At 39.3% G+C, this 19,947-nt stretch overlaps 1 protein-coding gene across 2 annotated transcripts in view; it reads left to right on the top strand.

Annotated features, from left to right (window-relative positions):
- Positions 1–19,947, top strand: part of trpc4b (transient receptor potential cation channel, subfamily C, member 4b) — an 85,162-nt gene that overhangs the window by 48,377 nt on the left and 16,838 nt on the right. For both annotated transcript variants that reach the window (XM_060826786.1, XM_060826788.1), the window contains exons 3-4: positions 1,278–1,796; positions 13,364–13,700. In XM_060826786.1, coding sequence (XP_060682769.1) covers positions 1,278–1,796; positions 13,364–13,700 — 856 coding nt within the window. The remainder of the gene's footprint in view (positions 1–1,277; positions 1,797–13,363; positions 13,701–19,947) is intronic.

Here is a 19,947-nt window from a genome sequence, read left to right as displayed (position 1 = left end):
ATCTGAAAAGTATGCCTTAGTCAGTGCAATGACTGGAATCATTCAGTTCTGACCTTCAGGGAGGGCCAGTTTTGTTGGGGAATTAATTTTGAGCCAGTATGAAAAATTGCAGAATTCACAATTATTAGCCCAAATCCTCTAGTCAGTTCTACAGAGAATATGTCCAATATTCACTGCTACTTAATCAGTCCACTTACCATTTTACACTGCAACTTGTGTAGCAAGGATGCTTGTGGAGCAAGGGTGTAGGGACAGACACCATCAGGAGGTAAATTGTTGGATATAAATACAGTGTAGCTATGACCCCTTTTCTTGTCATGAACTAAGACTGTGCCCCTTTATCTATCTTTAACTCATTGACAGCTTCATTTAAACAATGTAAATCAATCTCTGAATCTGCACAGACTCATACACTGATCAATGTTCACATGCCCCCTTCACGATGGGCCATGTTTACACTCACCCTCACCGTAACAATGCTTGTGCCACCCTCTGCTTTCCCCACAATTACCTCATCTGCCTGGCACCACACAGTGGAGCGGAGGGCATGCGTACATGGAAGGGTGTGAACAGTGTTATGGGGAAGTGTTGGTAGTAGTGGAGAACATAACTGGGTATTTTTATACTATAATATAAACTCCTATGTTGAAGATTAGTAACAATTCAAGTCATAAAAGGCTTTAGATTGAATTTATGGGAATGTATAGCTTTCAAGGCTTATAATTAGTTCAAATTTAATTGCCTCATTCAGAGGATAACAAAATGGTCTCACTGGGTCTCCCACTTGAACTGGCTGATAACTTGCGTGAACAGAATGTATTTTCATCTGTGAGACAATTAATACATTTGAAAGAATATGTCGGTAAGTTTAAGGACTTTTATATGGTTCCTGAGCAAGCATGTACAGGGAAAACAGTCTAGATCTGTATGGTTCTATCTCACCCACTGCAACTAGAATCATAGAGCAGTCTGGCAGAATAAAAACAGCAGTTGAAAGTTTAAAATTCCTGTATAAGTGCAATACATATGCTTATTTTGGGACTTCATTAGGAACCCACAATGCATTAATGATATGAATTAGATTGAAAGCATCTTCCCATATTGGAAGATTTGGGCCAGTGTAAGTGGCTTTGGAAGTATCTATTTGAAACTTAAAAATCCACAAGTTGCATTGGTTCAGCTAATGTTTGCTCCAGTTGCACTGATATAATGAGAGAAAAACTGATTAGAGTATGTTCTGCTCACAATGATGCATTTCCTGTGTTTTTTTTCCACAGGTTCCACCAATACTACTAGATAAACAGTTTTCAGAATTTACACCAGATATTACACCAATAATTCTTGCAGCCCACACCAACAATTATGAGATCATAAAGCTTCTTGTGCAGAGGGGAGTGTCTATACCACAGCCTCATGAAGTTCGTTGCAACTGTGTGGAGTGTGTTTCCAGCTCAGATGTTGACAGTCTACGTCATTCTCGATCAAGACTGAACATATACAAAGCCTTAGCAAGTCCATCTTTAATTGCTTTGTCCAGTGAAGACCCCTTTCTGACTGCATTTCATTTGAGCTGGGAGCTTCAGGAACTAAGTAAAGTGGAAAATGAATTTAAATCTGAATATGAGGAATTATCACATCAGTGTGAATCATTTGCAAAAGATTTATTGGACCAGACAAGGAGCTCCCGGGAATTAGAAATAATACTTAATTATAGAGATGACAATAGCATCCTGGAAGTGCAGACTGCTAATGATCTTTCCAGGTTAAAGTTGGCAATTAAGTATCATCAAAAAGAGGTAAGAGTACTGGAAAGCAATCATTTATTATTTAACTTGTGTGCCCTGATCACAAGATTGTGCGCTGGAAATAAGTCTGTAGATGGGTCAGCAACTTCCAAGATTTAATTAAATGTGGATTCATGTAGAAGTAAATTGCAGAGGTTCATTTTATTCTCTTCCACCTTCATACTTAATGCCTAGTAAATTGGTATTGTTAAGAGAGAAGTGCAAGTTAAAGAGAAAAGTACTGCAATTGTTTATCTCGGAGTAATTAATATAAAAGTTTCAAAGTAAGCACATTACAAAAATGGAAATTTTCACCAGGGCTATATAAATTGGATTGTTGTAAGCTGTTGTGGGTTTGAATTACGATAATTAAAATCTTGAATGCATTTTCTCCCTAGACGCAGATCAGTAATAGGATGCAGAGGAGAAAGGAGCATTTGGTCTGTTGAACTGTCATCATTCATTAATTATTGCTGCTCCCAATGCATTTCACATGATTACTATGGATATCAATCGCTATTTTTAAAACAAAATTATAATTGTCTGCATTCTACATTCAAGACTGTTGATCTGGCATTTTCTCCTGGGGTCTCAGGATAATCTCCCCAATTTAGCCAGGGTATCTTTTAATTCACTCACGGGGATGTAGGTGTTGCTGGCTGGGCTAGTGTTAATTGGCCATTCTTATTTACACTTGAGAAGATGGTGGTGAGCTATCTTCTTGAACCACTGCAATCTATTTAGTGCAGGTAAACACACAGTGCCGTTTGGGATGGAATTCCAGGGTTTTGGACCGAGCACTGAAGGAATTTGATATATTTTCCAGCCAATATAGTGAATGGCTTGAAGGGGAACTTACAGGTGGAGGTGGTCCCATGTGTCTGTTGTCCTTCTAGATGATAGTGGTCAAGGGTTTGGATGGTGCTGTCTCAGTGAATTATTGCAGTGCATCTTGCTGATGGTACACACTGTCAACATTTTGGAAATAGTCCTGAAGCCTTGTGCTCTGGCAGTACTTGTTCAGCAATGACCTGTTCAGCAATGCCCACATTGTATTCCACCAGGGCCACTCAGCTCCTAACTTCATTACAGCCTAGACAGCTCTTGACATCAAGGCCGTATTTGACCAAGTGTGGTATCAAGGAGCTTGATAGCACTGTTTATGGCACCTTCAATCACTTTAATCATATTAAGGATAGGCTGTTATAGCAGTAATTGACCAGGTTGGATATGTACTGTTTTTCCCAAAACTAACAGACCTGAGAAATTTTCCATATTGTCAGATAGATGTCAATGTCATAGTTTTACAGGAACAACTTGGCAAGGAAGATGTCAACGCCCAGACCACAGGACTTGAGGAATATAGCCAAAATGGTGTCAGTGCCTGCAGCTTTTGCAATATATAGTGCCTTCAATCATTTCTTAATATCATGTGGACTGAATCAAATTTGCTAAGAAATGGCATCTATGTTGCCATGGAAATACCTTAAACTGGGAAGAATCACAACATCAAGAAATGACCCAATTTAGACTCCTGCCTCAAAGAACAAAGTTTACATAACAGTCTATTTACAACAAGATCTGGGCAACATTCAGATTAGTGCTGATGTAACATGGATTCCACATAAATGCTATGCAATGACCATTTCCATCAAGAGGGAATCTAATGATGTTTGCTATGTATTCAATAGTATTACCACTATTGAATTTCCACTATCAATACCCTATGGGTTATCATTTGACCATAAACTTACCTAGACCAACCATACTGTAACTATAAGGGAAGGTTAGACACTAGGAATTCTGCAGCTCACCACCTGACTTTCAATGCCTCTCTACCATGTACAAGGCCCAAATCTGGAGTGTGGTGGAATCCTATCACCTGCTTGTATTACTGCAAGAAACCTACAACATTTAAGAAGCTTGATGCTATCTAGGACAATGCTACCAACTTGAATGCACCCGCTCCACCCCACATCCATCTTATTCAACTAACTTTAACACTCAACCTCTCACCCACCAGACTTCCTATCCAGTGTCAGTGATCTGCAAGGAATGGTCAGTTATGGTTTCATATCTTCAGAGACTACAATGGGCCTGCTTTCATTATGATATGATGGGGCTTTTAACATAGGCCTATCATTCTGTGACAGTGAAAGAGAAAACTATCACAAGCTGATCCCTCTCAGCTCACTTGTTTCACTGAGATAACGTTCAACTGAAGCTCTAGGGGATCATCACAATGATTTGTTGCTCAATCCTATCTTCTTAGAGCACTTCATAACAGTAGTAGATAGGTGGTACAGCAAATTTGGTAGCTGACATACACAGATGGACATAATGTATCTTGATTAATTGGATTGTTTGGCACCTTTGTGAATATTGTTCTGTAATATTAGCATAGGCTTAACTATATAGAGCTTTACATTTGTGTATATAGCTTACAAGTCTCATAGTTCAATTATGATAATGGCTCTAAACCTTTACCTTACAAAGGAAATAATCAAAAGTCCCAACAGTGAGGAACTTTGGGAAGATGTGGGAAAAGAAACATGTAAATTGACTTTGTGTCAATGTTTGGTTGCCTTTCACTGGACTCACCATCCTGTTCCACTCTTTCCTGAGCACACACTTTGTTCTCCCTCTCATCCAACAACTTCATAAGCAGTAAGAATTTGTTTATTGAAATACAGCAAAACACATCAATGATAGAGACCTTTCCTGAGCTTTATTGAAGAGCAATTGTCACCTCGTGTATGCAATGGTGAATTGACACCAGACTGATTTCATAAAGGTGCCTAGGACAAAACTGTAACTAACAAAATGATGGAGGCATTTACGATTGCTTCTTTTACTGGTGTGTTCTTCTGGCTGAAATGAAGTAGAATCATGGAATCGTGCAGTACAGAAGAGGCCTTTCAGCCTTTTGAATCTGTATCAGCAAATGTCCACTACTGCCTACACAATGACTTTCTGGCACTAGGCCCATAACCTTGAATGTTATGACACTTCAAATGTTCATTCATGCCCCTCATAATCTTATACACCTCAAGCAGGTTGCGCCCTCCCCCACTCAACCTTCTCTGTTCTAAACAAAAACAACCTGAATGTATTCCTTCTTCCCAGCTGAAATGTTCCACCCCAGGTAACATATTGGTGAATCTAAATGAAAACCGAAAGAACGGCGGATGTTGGAAATTAGAAACAAAAACAGAAATTGCTGGAAAAGCTCAGCAGGTCTGGCAGCATCTGTGATAAGAAATCTAATCTCCTTTGCATCCCTGTCCAGTGCAAATCACATCTTTCCTATAGTGTGGTGACCAGAACTGCAGCGGTAACCTAACCAGTTACCCTCCCTGATCTTATAATCTCTGCCTTGACTGATAAAGGCAAGATACCCTATCAACCTGTCCAAACACCTTCAGGGATCTGTGGACAAGCATTCCAATGTCCCTGTGTTCCTCTGAGCTTCCTCGTGTCCTGTTTTGTAAGTTAGCACATATCCTGAGAAACCCACGAAAAAAGTGCAACCTTAAGAATTTTGAACCTGTTTTGTTATTTAATAAGATTATAGCCCATTTTGTACTTTAGCTCTGCAACTCTGCACAATGTCTGCAGCCCTTGATTCTATTAATATCTAAAACTCCAAAAGCATTTGTTGAATGGTCTTAATGACTAAGCATCTCCATCCTACAGGAGTAGAGTAGATTTACAACCTTTGAAGAAAGTTCTTATCATCATAGTCTTTAATAGATTACCCGTTATTTTGATGCTTGACCTCCAGCTCAAGATGCCGAGACAGGGGAAACTTCTTCCCAGAATCTACTCTTTCAACCTTCTTGGAAAGTTTATATGTTTCAATAAGATAATGTCTCACTTTCTTAAATTGCTTGAAATCAAGGTACATCTAAATCTTTACTCATCTGAGGGAATCTCTGGTGCAGTTATATACTTCCTTTAACAAAGAGACCAATAATCCCTGAAGCATCACATGTAGATAGATGCATTGAAATTAGAAGCAAGAGTAGGCCATTCAACCCTTCAAACCTGCTGACCATCTAACTCATTGCTCTGTTGCTATTTTCTCCCCATTCCCTTGATCCCATTAGCCCTAATAACTATCTAGCACCTGTTTGAAAAACATTAAATTATCTTGGCCTCAGCTGCTTTCTGTAGCAGGAGATTCCACAGGCTCACCCCTGTCTGCAAGAACTTTGCACCATGAATACCGATGAGTGACTATCTGTTTGATTCTGTCATAGAGTACAGGTTTATTCAGCTCCACTCGGTGTTCCTCTTAAGAACAGATGTGTTATAAGACATCTGCCTTCTTTCCCCCACCCCCCCCCCCCTCCCCCCCCCCCCCCCCCTCCAAAAATAAAGGCTTTGCTCACAAATTCAAATGTTTGGAGGTTGCACTATTCTCTAGAGGTAATCATGCAAAATAACATAGGAGGAGGACGGCAGGAATGTTAGCCTGGATCCATACATACAACAGCTGGAAAAAAAAACCAGGTCTCACTGAAGATGTTACCTTGTATGGTGACAAAACGTCTAAAATCGAACCTTCCATCTCAGCGAGCAAACCTACATCCAGAACCTCAACCGGAGGTACAAATCTTCTCAAAACTCACTCACAGCTTCATTGGAATGAAGATAAATGATGCTTATTGAGAGGGTACCACTTCCCTTTGGTAAGATACAAATAGATTTTATTTCAGAGGTCTTAACCTTCGAGACTATTTAATGTTGAAGTTGCATCCACAAAGAAGAGCTGAGGAGCAGCATCATTGAATTGTAAAAGTAGGATGTTAGCAAGGGTGGATACATTGATGGAAGAATGGCAGAGTAAAAATGCATTTCTTTGAATGCCTCACAGAAGGTCTACTGTAATTCAGTGAAAATCCCTGCAGAGCCCACTGTTTACATTTAGATTCACAGCTACACCTGCCAGGCAGCAACTGGAGTAAATATGAAAGGACGAGATAAGGTTTAAAAGGTCAGAGTTTCTTACTGTCTCAACAGACAGGGTCACTGGAGCTCCAGACGAAGGATTTTATGCGTTCTCAAAGAAAAGTAGAACATTATTGTGAGGTTTCAGGATTGGTGGTGAATGTTCCTGTTCCAGATTTGATAAAATGTGGCACTGGAGAATGCAAAGCAAGCAGCATCTAAGGAGCAAGAGAGTCGACATTTCGGGCATAACTCTTCACCAGGACAGGAAAGGGTAAAGGGGACTGTTAAATGTGGGGAATGGGGCTCAGGAAATGTGGGATGGTGATAATGGACAAAGGTCAATAAGAAGTGTGGAGCAGATAGTTGGGAAGGAAGATGGACAAGTAGGTCGGGTCAAGAGGGCGGAGCCAAATCAGAGGGTTGGCTCTGGGATGGGATGGAGGGAAGAAAGGTTTGGAAACTGATGAATTCAATGTTGAGGCCATAAGGTTGTAGGTTTCCAGGGCTGAAGATGAGGTCTTCCTCTTCCAGTTTGCAGGTAGTCTTCTGTAGGTGGTGGAGGAGGCCCAGAATGGACATGTCATTGGAGGAGTTGAAATGGATGGCCACAGGAAGGTGGGGTTGGTTGATGTGTGCAGGCCAAAGGTGTTCCTTGAACCGTTCTGCAGGTTTGCACTGGGTCTCTCCAATGTAGAGGAGACCATATCAAGAGCAACGGATGCAGTAAATGATGTATGAAGATATGCAAGTAAATCTCTGCCAGATTTGGAATGATCCTTTGGGGCCTTGGACTGAAGTTAGAGTGCAGCGATTGTAACTCTTATGGCGACAGCAGAAGGTGCCAGGTGTGGAGACAGGGTTGGTGCACAATATGGTCCTACTGAGGGAATCGCGGAGGGAACAGTCGCTATGGAATGCAAATGGGGTGGGAGGAAATACATTTTTGGTGGTGGGCTCAGACTGTAGGTGGCAAATATGGCGGAGAATGGTACGCTGGATTTGGAAATGAGTGGGGTGTAATGTGAGGACCAGAGAGATTCTTACTTGCTGTGTTTAGGGGATTTTGGTGTTCGAGGGCAGTGTCGCACGAGTAGGAGGAGATGTGATTGAGGGTATTATTGATAACAGGGAAGAGGAAATTAGAGCCCTGGAAATAGGAGGTCATCTGGGATGTTCTGGAGTGGAATCACTCATCCTGGAAGCAGGTACAACTAAGGAAGTGGGAGTAAGGGATCATGTTTTTATTTTGGGGTGGTGGTGGTGGTGAGAGGAGATGTAGTCAAGGTAGCTGTGGGAGTGGGTGGGTTTGAAGTAGATGTCACTATTAAGTCGGTCGCTGGAGATGGAGAGGTCCAGGAAGAGAGGGAGATGTCAGAGATGATCCAGGTGAATTTGAGATCAGGGTGGAATGTATTGGGATAGTGGATGAACTGTTCAAGCTCCTTGTGCGAGCATGAACCAGTGCCTATACAGTCATTGATGTAGCAGAGGAAAAGGTGGGGGTTGGTGCCAATATTGCTGTGGAACTCTTCGTACTCCCATAAGGAGGTGGGACATTTTATCCACTACACCAACACCTTTCACCCTGACCTCAAATTCACCTGGACCACCTCTGACACCTCCCTCCCTTTCCTGGACCTATCCGGTGACTAACTTAATTACTTCAAATCCACCAACTCTGACTCTGCTCTGCCTTCTTGACCTGACCTACCTGTCCATCTTCCTTCCCATCTATCCACTCCTGACCTGCTGTGTTTTTTCCAGCGCCACACTTTATAAACTCTGACTTGTCCAGCATGTGAAATCCTCACCATCTCCCAATTTTTCTGTTCCATACAGTTTGGGACAGAATTATAAGGATCTACCTGCACATCCCTGTCAGTGTCATCTCACTGTGAAGCTGAATCCATAACTGCTCTACTTTTTAAGGATTCTGGTCTTTGATCTGAGAGAATATCATAGTAATCCAGTATATACAAGAACCAAAGATCTTGCGTTCGACAAGATCTACTTCATGGAATGATGAAGCTAGGCCATATAGTGGCATATATTTAGGTTCAAAACTTCAGTGTGTCTGATGGTTAGGAATCTTAGGAGAAGAAAAAGACTCAATCTTCATCTCTTACAATTGGAGAGAGTTCATCATCTTAATTCAAACTGGAGGAAAAGTTGAGAGTTTTATTTTACAATATGTGATCTAATCTTCTTGGTGTTCAAACTTCAGTAATGGGAGAAAGCAGTTGAAAGCCTTCACAAGCTGACATTTGATGTCCTTTAGATGAAAACTCCTGTTCTTGGGTAAATTGTCATAAAGTTACTCATCATCTGGGCATGTATTGTTTTCTGCCTGGACTGAAACTTCTGGTAGATGTTGTAGAAGACCTAGCTGTACAAAGCATGTCAACTTAATCAGGGTGTGTTCCATTCCATAAGATGTGCATTAGCTCCCGAATGACTTTCTTACTGTGGATGAGTGTTGCTTCAAAATTCCCTTTAATTCAAAGGGTGTGGCCACCAAGACCCTAGATTCTCACATTTGGTGATCAAAGGCATACTGTGTGAAGCCATTCTAAACTGTTATGGATTCAGTAATAACCGCTCCTGTAGTAATAAAGTTCTTGACTTGCTAAGTCACTGATTGATCATGTCAGTTCACATCATCGTTTTCAGTCGACCAACATGGGCAGGAGTAAGGCATTCAGTCCTTTGAGCCTGCCCTGTCATTCAGTACAACCAGTACATCCCACACCCCTGCCCTCTCCTTGTAAACCTATACTAGCCATGGTGACATATGCAATCCCTGAACGTTATGAGCAAATTACCATGACTAATCTACCTAACCTGTACATCTTTGGACCGAGAGGAAACGGGAGCATCCGGAGGAAACCCATGCAGACATAGGGAGAATGTGCAAACCCCAGACAGACAGTTGCCAGAGGGTGGAATCAAACCCAGGTCCCTAGCACTGTGAGACAGCTGTGCTAACCACTAAGCCCTGTGTATTTGAAGGAATGTAAAATTTGCTATAAACTATCTAATAAATATTTCAAGACTATCCATTGCCTAAGTACCATTATGTTTTTTAATATCTTGCCTCCTCCCACCTCAGCCAGTTTGGCCCTCATATTTTCACAATTTCCTTTGTTCACAATTAACTAACTGGTACCAGTGTGAATATCCAAATTCTAAACATAATGCAAAATTCTATCATACTATTGTCACTTATCCCTAAAGGTCATTTTACAAGAATAATTGTTAATTATCCACTCAAAGAAAAGGAAAACGCTACAGATGTTGGAGATCTGAAGTAAAAACAAAAAGTGCTGGAGATCTTCAGCAGATCAATGGGGAGAGAGAAATAGTGAGCTATTTATGAGAAACCAGTCTTATTATTAGTTAGCTTTTTTCTACTGCACACTGTAGATCTAGAACAGACAGTCTGTAATCACAATGTTAATATACTGCTCTCAAAAAAAACATACTTCAGAAGCTCATCCTTCACAGTATTAGTGTTCATTTAGGTTACTAAATCAACATGCATACTGAAGGCATGCTTCTCTAATCTCCGGATTAGTACCATTATACATTACAATGGCTAAATAAACAACTGCCAATGTTGGCTGTCATCTGCAGTTTCTTGGCTGCAGCCAAGCAGATTCCACATTTTGTTTTTCTGACACGAGACTCTTCCTTTCTAACATACCTAAGCTACCCCTTAGGAATGCAACACCACTGTTGTCTTCTTGCCTATCCTCCTGACTATTGAATATCCTTCAATATTTAATTTCAATTTTGTCATGGTTCTGTAATGGTTCTGTAATGGCTTTCAGAGCATACTTATGAGTACCCTACCTGTACCTTTTAAATCATCTACCCTTTTGTAAATGCTGCTTTGTATTTTTGACTTTTCACCTTTTCTTCGCCTACCTGGAATTCCATTTGACATTCTTCTGTTTCTTGTTACCAGCTTTACTTGCCTCCAATTTGAACAAACTAATATAAACCCTGCCCTTCGGCACTAGCAAATCTCCTTGTGAGGATATTAGTCCTGGTGTTGTTAAGATGTAAATCTCACAATATGTACAAGTTCCACCTTCCAACTGTCTCAGAAATCTGATGACCTCCCTCCTACCACAGCCACATCCTCTAGCCACATGATTAATCCATCCTGTTAATCCTATGCTCATTAATGTGTGGCATGGGACTTGTACTGAGATTACTGTTCTTGACGTCCCCTTATTTAATTACCTTCCTGCCTTCAGAACCACATCTTTCTACACTCCTATGTCATTGATATCAATGTGGACCATGATTCTGAGCAATTTACCTTCTTCCAGAGAAATGTCTCACAGTCACTTTATCACAATCTTACCCCTAGTGCAAAGGAGGCTGCACACCTTCCTGGAATCCCATTTACTGTTGCAGAAATACCCACCTCATCACCATCTGTGGAATCCCCTTTCTCCATTGCTCTCACATGCTTCTCCTGCCCTTCCTATACATCAGCTATTTGTAGAAATCAAAATCTTTTGTGCTGCTCCACTTCAAGCATTCAATTTTTTATTGGTCATTCTAGACCCTAGTCCAAAATAATATTTTCTGCAGAGCTGACCCAAAAGGGCCAGAAGAGTCAAACCAATCTTGCAATAAAATCAGGATGACTGCGTTCATTCAGTATCAGGAAGACTGGGCCACAGCTCAGACAGTTCATATGTGAATTGAGGTTGGTTGGAGCAAAATTTGGAGCAGTAACAGGAGATTAATTATATCTATTTGCTGTATTTAAAAGCAGCAGGTTGGTCTACAACTAAGTGCTAAATGGCTATGCTGCAATTTCCAAAGGCCTTTTTCAATGGCTGTTGAAAGTCAAATGCACATGTATTGTTTTACTTAATTCTGTATCCTCAAAACAGTGGAAAATAAATCAGAACACAATGGAAATTCTTTTGTGTCTGGGTTTTTCAGGCCCATCGTTGGATTCTATAACTTATGTCTGATCTGTTAATTCAATACTGATAGTGCTCAAGATTCAACAATGCAAAGTGGTGCTCAGTGGAATAGAGGTCCAACTAACAACATAGAAAATAAATCTCTTGTCAGACCTTCCTCAAAGTACACATTTGCAATTGGTGCTCAGTGCCCAAACCATTGCTTAGTGTCCAGGCATCATAGAAGGTTTACTCCTGATTAATAAACAAATTGGGATTTGCCAGGACGATCTGGCAAATGAGATCAGGGCAATCTTCTACCTGAACTCCATTATCTCACCCTGAACCATAGCACTTGATTTCTTACAGTCTAGAAAGTTCATCTAGTCTTGAATATGGACAATAAACTCATGTTCACAGTTGTGCTATAGTTAAGTCTAAGCATTCGGTTTTGCAATTTAACTTGCTTCCAGTTGACATGTGCATTGTATTACCACACAAAAAAAAACCGAGCTAAGACTAGACTTAAAACATCCAAACCCCTTTTTGTTTTGTTGTCCTACTGAGACAGAAATTCCTCTGGTTACTATATGTGACAATATTCTTAATTTACATCTCGAGATTTACTCTACTAAAATTCTGAGAAAAAGACCAATTGGAAAATTAATTCATTTAGAATTATGTAACGATACATATTAGCTAGTGGAATTCTTACTCTGCCTTGTGAAAGGTTTGCTTCATTGTGCACTCAGTCCTGGTCATCTGCTAATTTGCTATCTGCAGATTAGTTCTGTGCAAGACCGTTTCCAGACCCCATCAGGCTTTCATTCACACCAAAACAATTTGAAATGCCTCCAAAAGAGCAGAACGTGCCTCGATATATTCCTACATTCATCTGTATATTCCTATGTGCACTTCTCCCACATCATCTGAGTTTGAGCATCCACAACCCACTGTCTCGCCCAGTTCCACACATGGCCTGCTTTGTGAAACATGGAGTGGTCCTTCTTGTTACATTGGAGAGGGCCTTAGTTGTATATGCAATTATTATTAGCTACAACAAAATGTACCCCATCCCTCATGGACAGTGAAGACTTAGTGTGCATTGTTTAATGGACCAGTGGAGGCACACCACTTCCTAGTCTAATACATAGTTTAGTATGTTCCCAGATTTATCATTTAACCTGTATTGACTCGATCTTTTAGCAGACTTTAGTTCTGTAAGATTACTCAAAGTAGCCATGACCCTGGGTAAGGAGGAGGTGAAAACAGGTCATTGTCAATCACAACCCAATGCAGGAAATGTGTGGATGAGGTTCAGTAAACTTAGGATCAGATTTTGATGTGATCCTCTCCACGAGTGAACAGGTTGCGAGTGCTTAATAGCTGGAATCTCACATGAAGAATTTTAGTGACAGGTTGGTGCCAGTGAAATGCAATCTTAACCATGAGTCACTAGGGTGACAAGGCAGTACAGTTGAAAATGCTTTATTATAAAATGCAGTTTTTGACATACCTTAGGTTGCTAAACCAATGTTACAACTATAATATGATGCTGATTTGTGCATTAACCATCTGAGCTGAAGTCCTGTATGTCTTTAAATTAATTTCAAATGAATTTATCCTTCTCAGTACTTTTTCTTCTGAATTATGTTCTACATTTTAAAAGTGTTTAATTCTTGCCTTTTCTTCTAGTTTGTCGCCCAGCCAAACTGTCAGCAACTCCTTGCTTCCCGCTGGTATGATGAATTTCCCGGCTGGAGACGACGACATTGGATCGTTAAATTCCTGACCTGCATCGGCATCGGACTGCTATTTCCAGTTTTTTCTGTGTGCTACTTGATAGCACCAAAAAGCACATTAGGCCTTTTTATTAGAAAACCATTTATTAAGTTTATCTGTCATACTGCATCATATTTGACTTTTCTTTTCCTGCTGTTGTTGGCATCCCAGCACATTGATCGAACAGATTTAAACATGCAAGGTCCTCCACCAACCATTGTTGAATGGATGATACTTCCCTGGGTGCTAGGTAATTTATTTGCATGTGATGGTTAATATGTGAACTAGTAGGAGAAATTCCTCCCCATTGCCCACTTTAAATTCCAATCAATGTGTGAATCCCAGATGCATCGAGAGTCTGGGGAGCTGAGGTGTGTAGTCTGTTAGATTCAGTTTTAAAACTTACTGAGTTTACATAAAAAGAACAGCCTTTTTTTGCCAGTTACAAGAAGGCACCAAACATTTGTGGATCCATGACTTAGAGGAGTTTATAGAGATTGCACCTTGATCTTCACGACTTTGTAAATCTCAGAGCTTCTAAAGACCCTCGGGTGAATATAATAATTGAAGAATGCAGACAGTTAACTGCCAAGCAGTGGCTAAATTTAAAAGGAATCAGGTTGACTCTGATTGATCAAGACATTCCTGTGGGAAGTGAAACAGAGAATTACAATCACACATTTTGTCAAGTTGAAACAGATACAGTTTGTGTGTCTATTCATTCTAACTGCAAAGAACAGGGTCCTGTGAACTAATGTTTGTGACTTCCAGTACACATGAGCACAACGGGCTAACCCAATTGACAATCTAAAATTGTTTATAAGGGTAATTCTTTATATAATCAGGATTGTTTAGCAAATGTTGTCTAATGGAGTCACATCTAATGTTGGATATTGTGTGGTGAGTTTGTAAGTGCAGACTGAGTGGGTATGATCAGTACTTTCGTGTTGTGAACAGCATCAGGGATATGCTATTTCGTAATATCTGCTAGATTTGGACTCAACTGGCTACATATATACCATCACACTAAGTATATATGATGCATTATTTATTGATGTAGTAGGCAGAATCTGTCTTTTTAGCATGAGAACTACTTCATTTTCATCACTGCTGATCATCACTGTTGCTGCTGCATTGGACAGTGTGAAACGATTAGCTTTATGTCAAACATTTGAGATATCCTTCCAGTGTGATCAGTCTCAAAGACTGGGCAGAGTCAACCTGCTTCATTTAAAATCTAAACAGTATTTGACAGTTAACTGCCAACCATCAACAACCAGTGCATTCGCCATGGAAATACCTCTACCATTCAGGTTCTACTTGTGAACCCATTAGCACACCCCTCTCATGCAATATGGATGCGGTTTTCTTATTATGTTGTATTTCTTGAAAATTGTCCAAGTGACTGCAAGGGGAAAATCTTGAAAAAAAATGTATTTTTTAAAAGGTGCAGTTAGCTTCAGTGTCATGGATTAAGGAAAAGATAGATTACTCAAGGTACTTACCACTGATCTAGTTACTTCAACTGGATAGCCTGTTAGCACACAGGCACAGTAATTGATTAGGCTTATATTATAGACAATATCCACTTCAGTAAATTAACAATTTCAAAACAGGAAATGAGAAAATTGGATTTTGAACATGTACAAAAGAGAGTTGGAAAGATTTTTTTAAAGGTAGCTATGTGAAAGAAAGAAAGAAGGTAGAATCCTGGAATCAGAGTGAGACTATAGAATTGGGTTGTTGGCATTTGTGAAAGATAAGCATTATTACAGGCTGCTTTAACTTGCTATGTAATTCAACAGTAAAGATGAATAGATTGAACAACAGCTTTGGAAATATAAATTTTACGTTCCTAAGTCCTAAGTCACATATTGTACATTTTAATTTTCCAGAATTTTTCACTATACTGAATAGATCAATTTAGGTCACAGAACACCGCAGGTTGTAGATATTACAAGGGATAGATTTTAAAATGCTATCAATCACACAGTGCATACAAGACTTGCGTACTGTATCTTGATTACACTTAATGACATTAGCATTAAAAACCGCAACTGAATTGCGGAAGGTTAAATTATTGAAATGGTGGATGCAAACTGGGGTTGTATTGTTAGATTTCATGCTGGGAAATTGAAATTCATCACCTGCCTGGAGCATGTATTTAAAAATTACCATTTAAAAGGCAAAAAGGTAAAACTGAACTACAAACAGCTTGATTTGTGGCTTTATTTTCTCATTTCATTCTATAATTTGTCATTAACAATGTAATCTGTTCTGTGGTTTAAAACAAGGACCTGAAAATTTATGGATGCTCATTTTTAAGCATTGCACCTGAATGGTGAGAATCGAGATGTCCCTGATAGTGGATCTTTGGTCAGTTTGCAAGGCAAAAACAGCCAGTCAGCAAGAAGATTGAGATTAGATACCTTTGCATTGTAGCAGTTCTTAAATAAGTGAAGTGAAGGCTAAGGCTGACTGAAGGCCTGAGGATGGTGGAATGATCAGAGCCCAGGGGATGCAATGAATTAGAACTGGGGTGGGGAGGGGAAACAGAGTTGCAAGGAGGCATTCAGCAGCTGAAGAGAGGGAATTGCAGTCTAGACAGGAGGCTGAAAGACGGGGAGTAGTCTTGGGTGAGTTCAGAAATGATAACAGTCTGGGGGATTGTCAGAAGCAGCATCAAACTTTTGTCAGGAAGATCCCTGCTCCACTCAGCTCTACAGGCAGGAAAGAAGTTAAAAAAAAATTACGATCATTAGCAGGCAGGTCTGAGGTCTAATTTGACCCAGTGTACCTACATCACACTAATGTGGGTTAATTCAGGGACGTCATATTTGAATTACCAGCTTCAAGCAGGCATTAGACCTCTTATTTGTATAATGTAAAAGCCCAAACACTTATTTCAGGCATGGATGTTAAATGCTTAGTATTCCTTTCCCAGTGAAGTCACATCTAAGTACTCAAATAAGAGCAAAATACTGTGGGCAATAGAAATCTGAAACAAAATAAAAAGTGCTGAAGAAACTCAGCATCCCTGGTAGCATCTGTAGAGAGAGAAACAGAGTTAATGTTCCAATATGATTCCTCTTCACTATGCCCTTTCCCTGAAGAGTAGTCATATCAGTCTCAGATCTGTCTCTCTGTCTCTCTCTCTCTGTCTCTCTACAGATGCTGCCAGAGCTGCTTTTCAATATCTGAATGCTTCCTGATTGCAATATCAGAGATCTGGTATGACAACCAGAATCAGAAAAGTGAGTGCTGCAGTATTTATAGGCCCCAATACTTCATTAGCAAGGGCTTAGAAATAATTCTGCATAGCATTTGGACACGAAGCTTACCATTTTCATATGAAAATCCTTTTTCTGCTATTTTTCTGGTGGGAAATCATTAACTTGGCAATTGTCTGTTTTAATTCCATGAGTACATCCAGAAAATAACATACCTAATTTTACATGACTAACTTACATACTTGTATACTATTTCCACTGAAAACTTTAATATAAGTCATGTTCAATCCCTAAAGGTTTGTAACCAGGTAAACAATACTAATTGTTTCTTTATAGGTGCTGCATAGTTTTCTCTGTCATGTCACTTGCCTGTGTCACTTTGTGGCTTTCTCCTTTCATCCACATAACATATTATATTCCCTAATTTAGTGACAATTGTAAACTTGTATATATTACACATTATTCCTTAATCTAAGTCATTGATATGTACCGTGAAAAGCCCAGTACAAATCCCTAGGAAATGTTACTCGTCACATCCAACCAATCAGATTACATCCCCTGCTTCCTTCCTCTCTTCAAACTAATATTAACTCATGTCACACCATTGCTTTACAATTCTGTGCACTTCCATTCTTGCTGATAATCTCGTATTAAATTACTTACCTGTGGCCTGAAGCACAGCAATGATACTAATCCTCAGGTGTACTAGCATACACACCACTTCCCTGGTGGCACTGCTGTTCAATAAAGCTTCCAGCCTCCAATTGACTGACAGTTCTTGGCAGATGGGTTTCTGCAGCTGGGAAAACCTGATTCCTGGGAAAGCCTGCCACTGTTCAATTAAATGCCTGAGTGGAACTTAACAGCAGACCTTCCCAAAAAGAAATGTAGCAGCTTCTTGATGTCTCTCCAGCGAGCGGTTGGGACCTCTGCCACCTCCATTAGCCACTATCTTCCATTTCTCTGGTGATTGATTCCAGTAACTTCCCCACAACTAACGTTAAGGTAGCAATTCATTTTTCTTTTCCTTACATATAGATTGACATTTCTAACTTTAATCCAAAGGCATAATTTCAGAATCTATTATGCTTTGCATAATTAAGTTTCGTATATTCAATTTCTTAACACATTTCTTTTAATATTCTGGGCAGAAATTATCAGATGCTGGAGAGTTCTTTGTCTCCAGACCCATTATTTTCTACATTACCATTTACTTACATTAAATCCACTAAGTTCCTCCCTTGGATTATTTTTAGGTTCCCTTGTATTGCTGGTATTTTGTCCTCTTCCTTCACTGTGAAAATGGATACAAGGTATTCATTTAACAGATCTGCCATTGCCACATTGTCCTTTGTAGTCTTTGCTGTAACTGCCATTTAGTGCTCATTCTCCTTCAATATGTTCCTTCTCTTAATAGATTTAGGAAACAATTTGCTGTAGCTATGACACCCCTTGTCCAATTTATTTTAATATTTCTTTTTTTTGTGCCATGTATTACTTGTGTTGTAGTTATTGTTGCTTTTTACAGCTCTCCCAGCCAATTAATTTTCACTTCTCCTTACATTTGTATAACCCTTTTAGTTCAGCTTAATTGTTTGCCGTGGTTGCTTAATTACACAAATGGAATCTATGCCTTTTAGGGGTATGCACTGGTTTTGTGTCATCAAAAACTTATTTGAATACTTCCCACTGCTTGTATGTAGATTTATCCATTAAACATTCAACGCAGTTCATTACTGCTAATTAATTTCCCATTTTTGTACGGTTCCCTCACTATTAGAAATTTGTGTTTGTGATTCTTGCTTCTCTTTGCAGGTTCTAAAAAATAGATTTTGTTTTTAAAAATCCTGGTTTTATTTTTTAAAAACACAGTTTTTACTATTTGAGCTGTTCTGCTGTTCTTAGTCTTAAGTGAAAAATAAAATCTCTATTTATAAAGATGTTTCCTTGAACTCTGATTATGCATGACCTCACCCTCCCCCAACAATTCCATCCTATGATGAGACCATTATTAAGAAGTCTGTCATTATTCAAACAGTTCTTTGTATATATGTTCTTCTTCACTTGGCAATAATATCTTTTGTTCGTGGCAACATTCTTATGTTCATTTCCTTTTCCAGTATGTATCAGGAAATTAATTCTTTCTGTCCATTGACTTCAATGCGTGTACACTGCCAACATACACTTGAAAATATTACCCCATTGCATCAAGACCATTGTACAGATCTGCTGGTAGCCTGAGTTGGATGGATGAGACTTGTCATGTATATCACTCCATTCCTTACAGCACAGAGGTTTAGGTTAGAAATATTGACTTAAATACAATGTAAGATGTCAAACTTACACATTGGAGAACTGAAGATACTGATGCTCCTACTGATACTTTGCTTGCTAGTGTTGGGTGTGGTTTAGTGGATCTCTAAGTTATAAAAGAGTGGGTTCAAGTCTGACACCAGAAACATCGGCACAAAACTGAGTTGACATTTCAGCACAGTAATGCTGAAATGCTGTACTGTCAGAGGTCCTGTCTTTTATATGAGACAGTAACATCAAGTTCTGCTTTCTCTCTTGTGAATGTAAATAACTTTATGTAATCATTTGAAGAAAAGGGAAGTTCCCCCTGGTGGTCCTACACAATATTTATGATTCAATATTGAGAAGTATTTACTCATGATGTCCACGTATCCTTGCTCCAATATGCAAATTAGATGGTTGTGAACTTCTCTCAGTTATAAGGAACTCCAACATTCTAATATTGGAGTATATTCATAAAGCAGTTTTGCTTTGTTGCAATGATAGCAATGTTCAGAAAACTCCAAATGGAAATCCTAATAGAGCTTATACTTTATTATATTGTTGCAAAAACAGCATCGTTTAACTAAAATCTGTCAAAATTACTTAAATAAAAAGTTTAGCATGGTCTGTTTAAATCAATTTTGGCTTTGCCACACAAGTGGTAGTCTGGGGGAATGCAACAACCACCTGTTTATAGGGTGCACCTGATTTTCATTTCATAGATTTCAACGGAATGTAAAACCAGATGGATTTCATGCTGGATAGGAAGCTTTCTCTGCCAGATTACTAGCAGACAGTGAAGGCCAACATCTACCTACTGTTCTTAAAATTATTAACAGAAGCAGACCATTCTTATGCACTAATGTAATGTGTATTTGGTTTTAACCAGTCCATGATTTTAGATTTATTGCTTGTTATTCTGACAAAAAAAGACCCTTCAAAATTGAATTACTGTGAATAGTCTTTCTGATA

This window comes from Hemiscyllium ocellatum, chromosome 6 (assembly GCF_020745735.1).
Source record: "Hemiscyllium ocellatum isolate sHemOce1 chromosome 6, sHemOce1.pat.X.cur, whole genome shotgun sequence".
Taxonomy (NCBI): Eukaryota; Metazoa; Chordata; class Chondrichthyes; order Orectolobiformes; family Hemiscylliidae; genus Hemiscyllium; species Hemiscyllium ocellatum.
The sequence above is the reverse complement of the archived record's forward strand: the minus strand, read 5'-3'. Positions and strand labels throughout refer to the sequence as shown.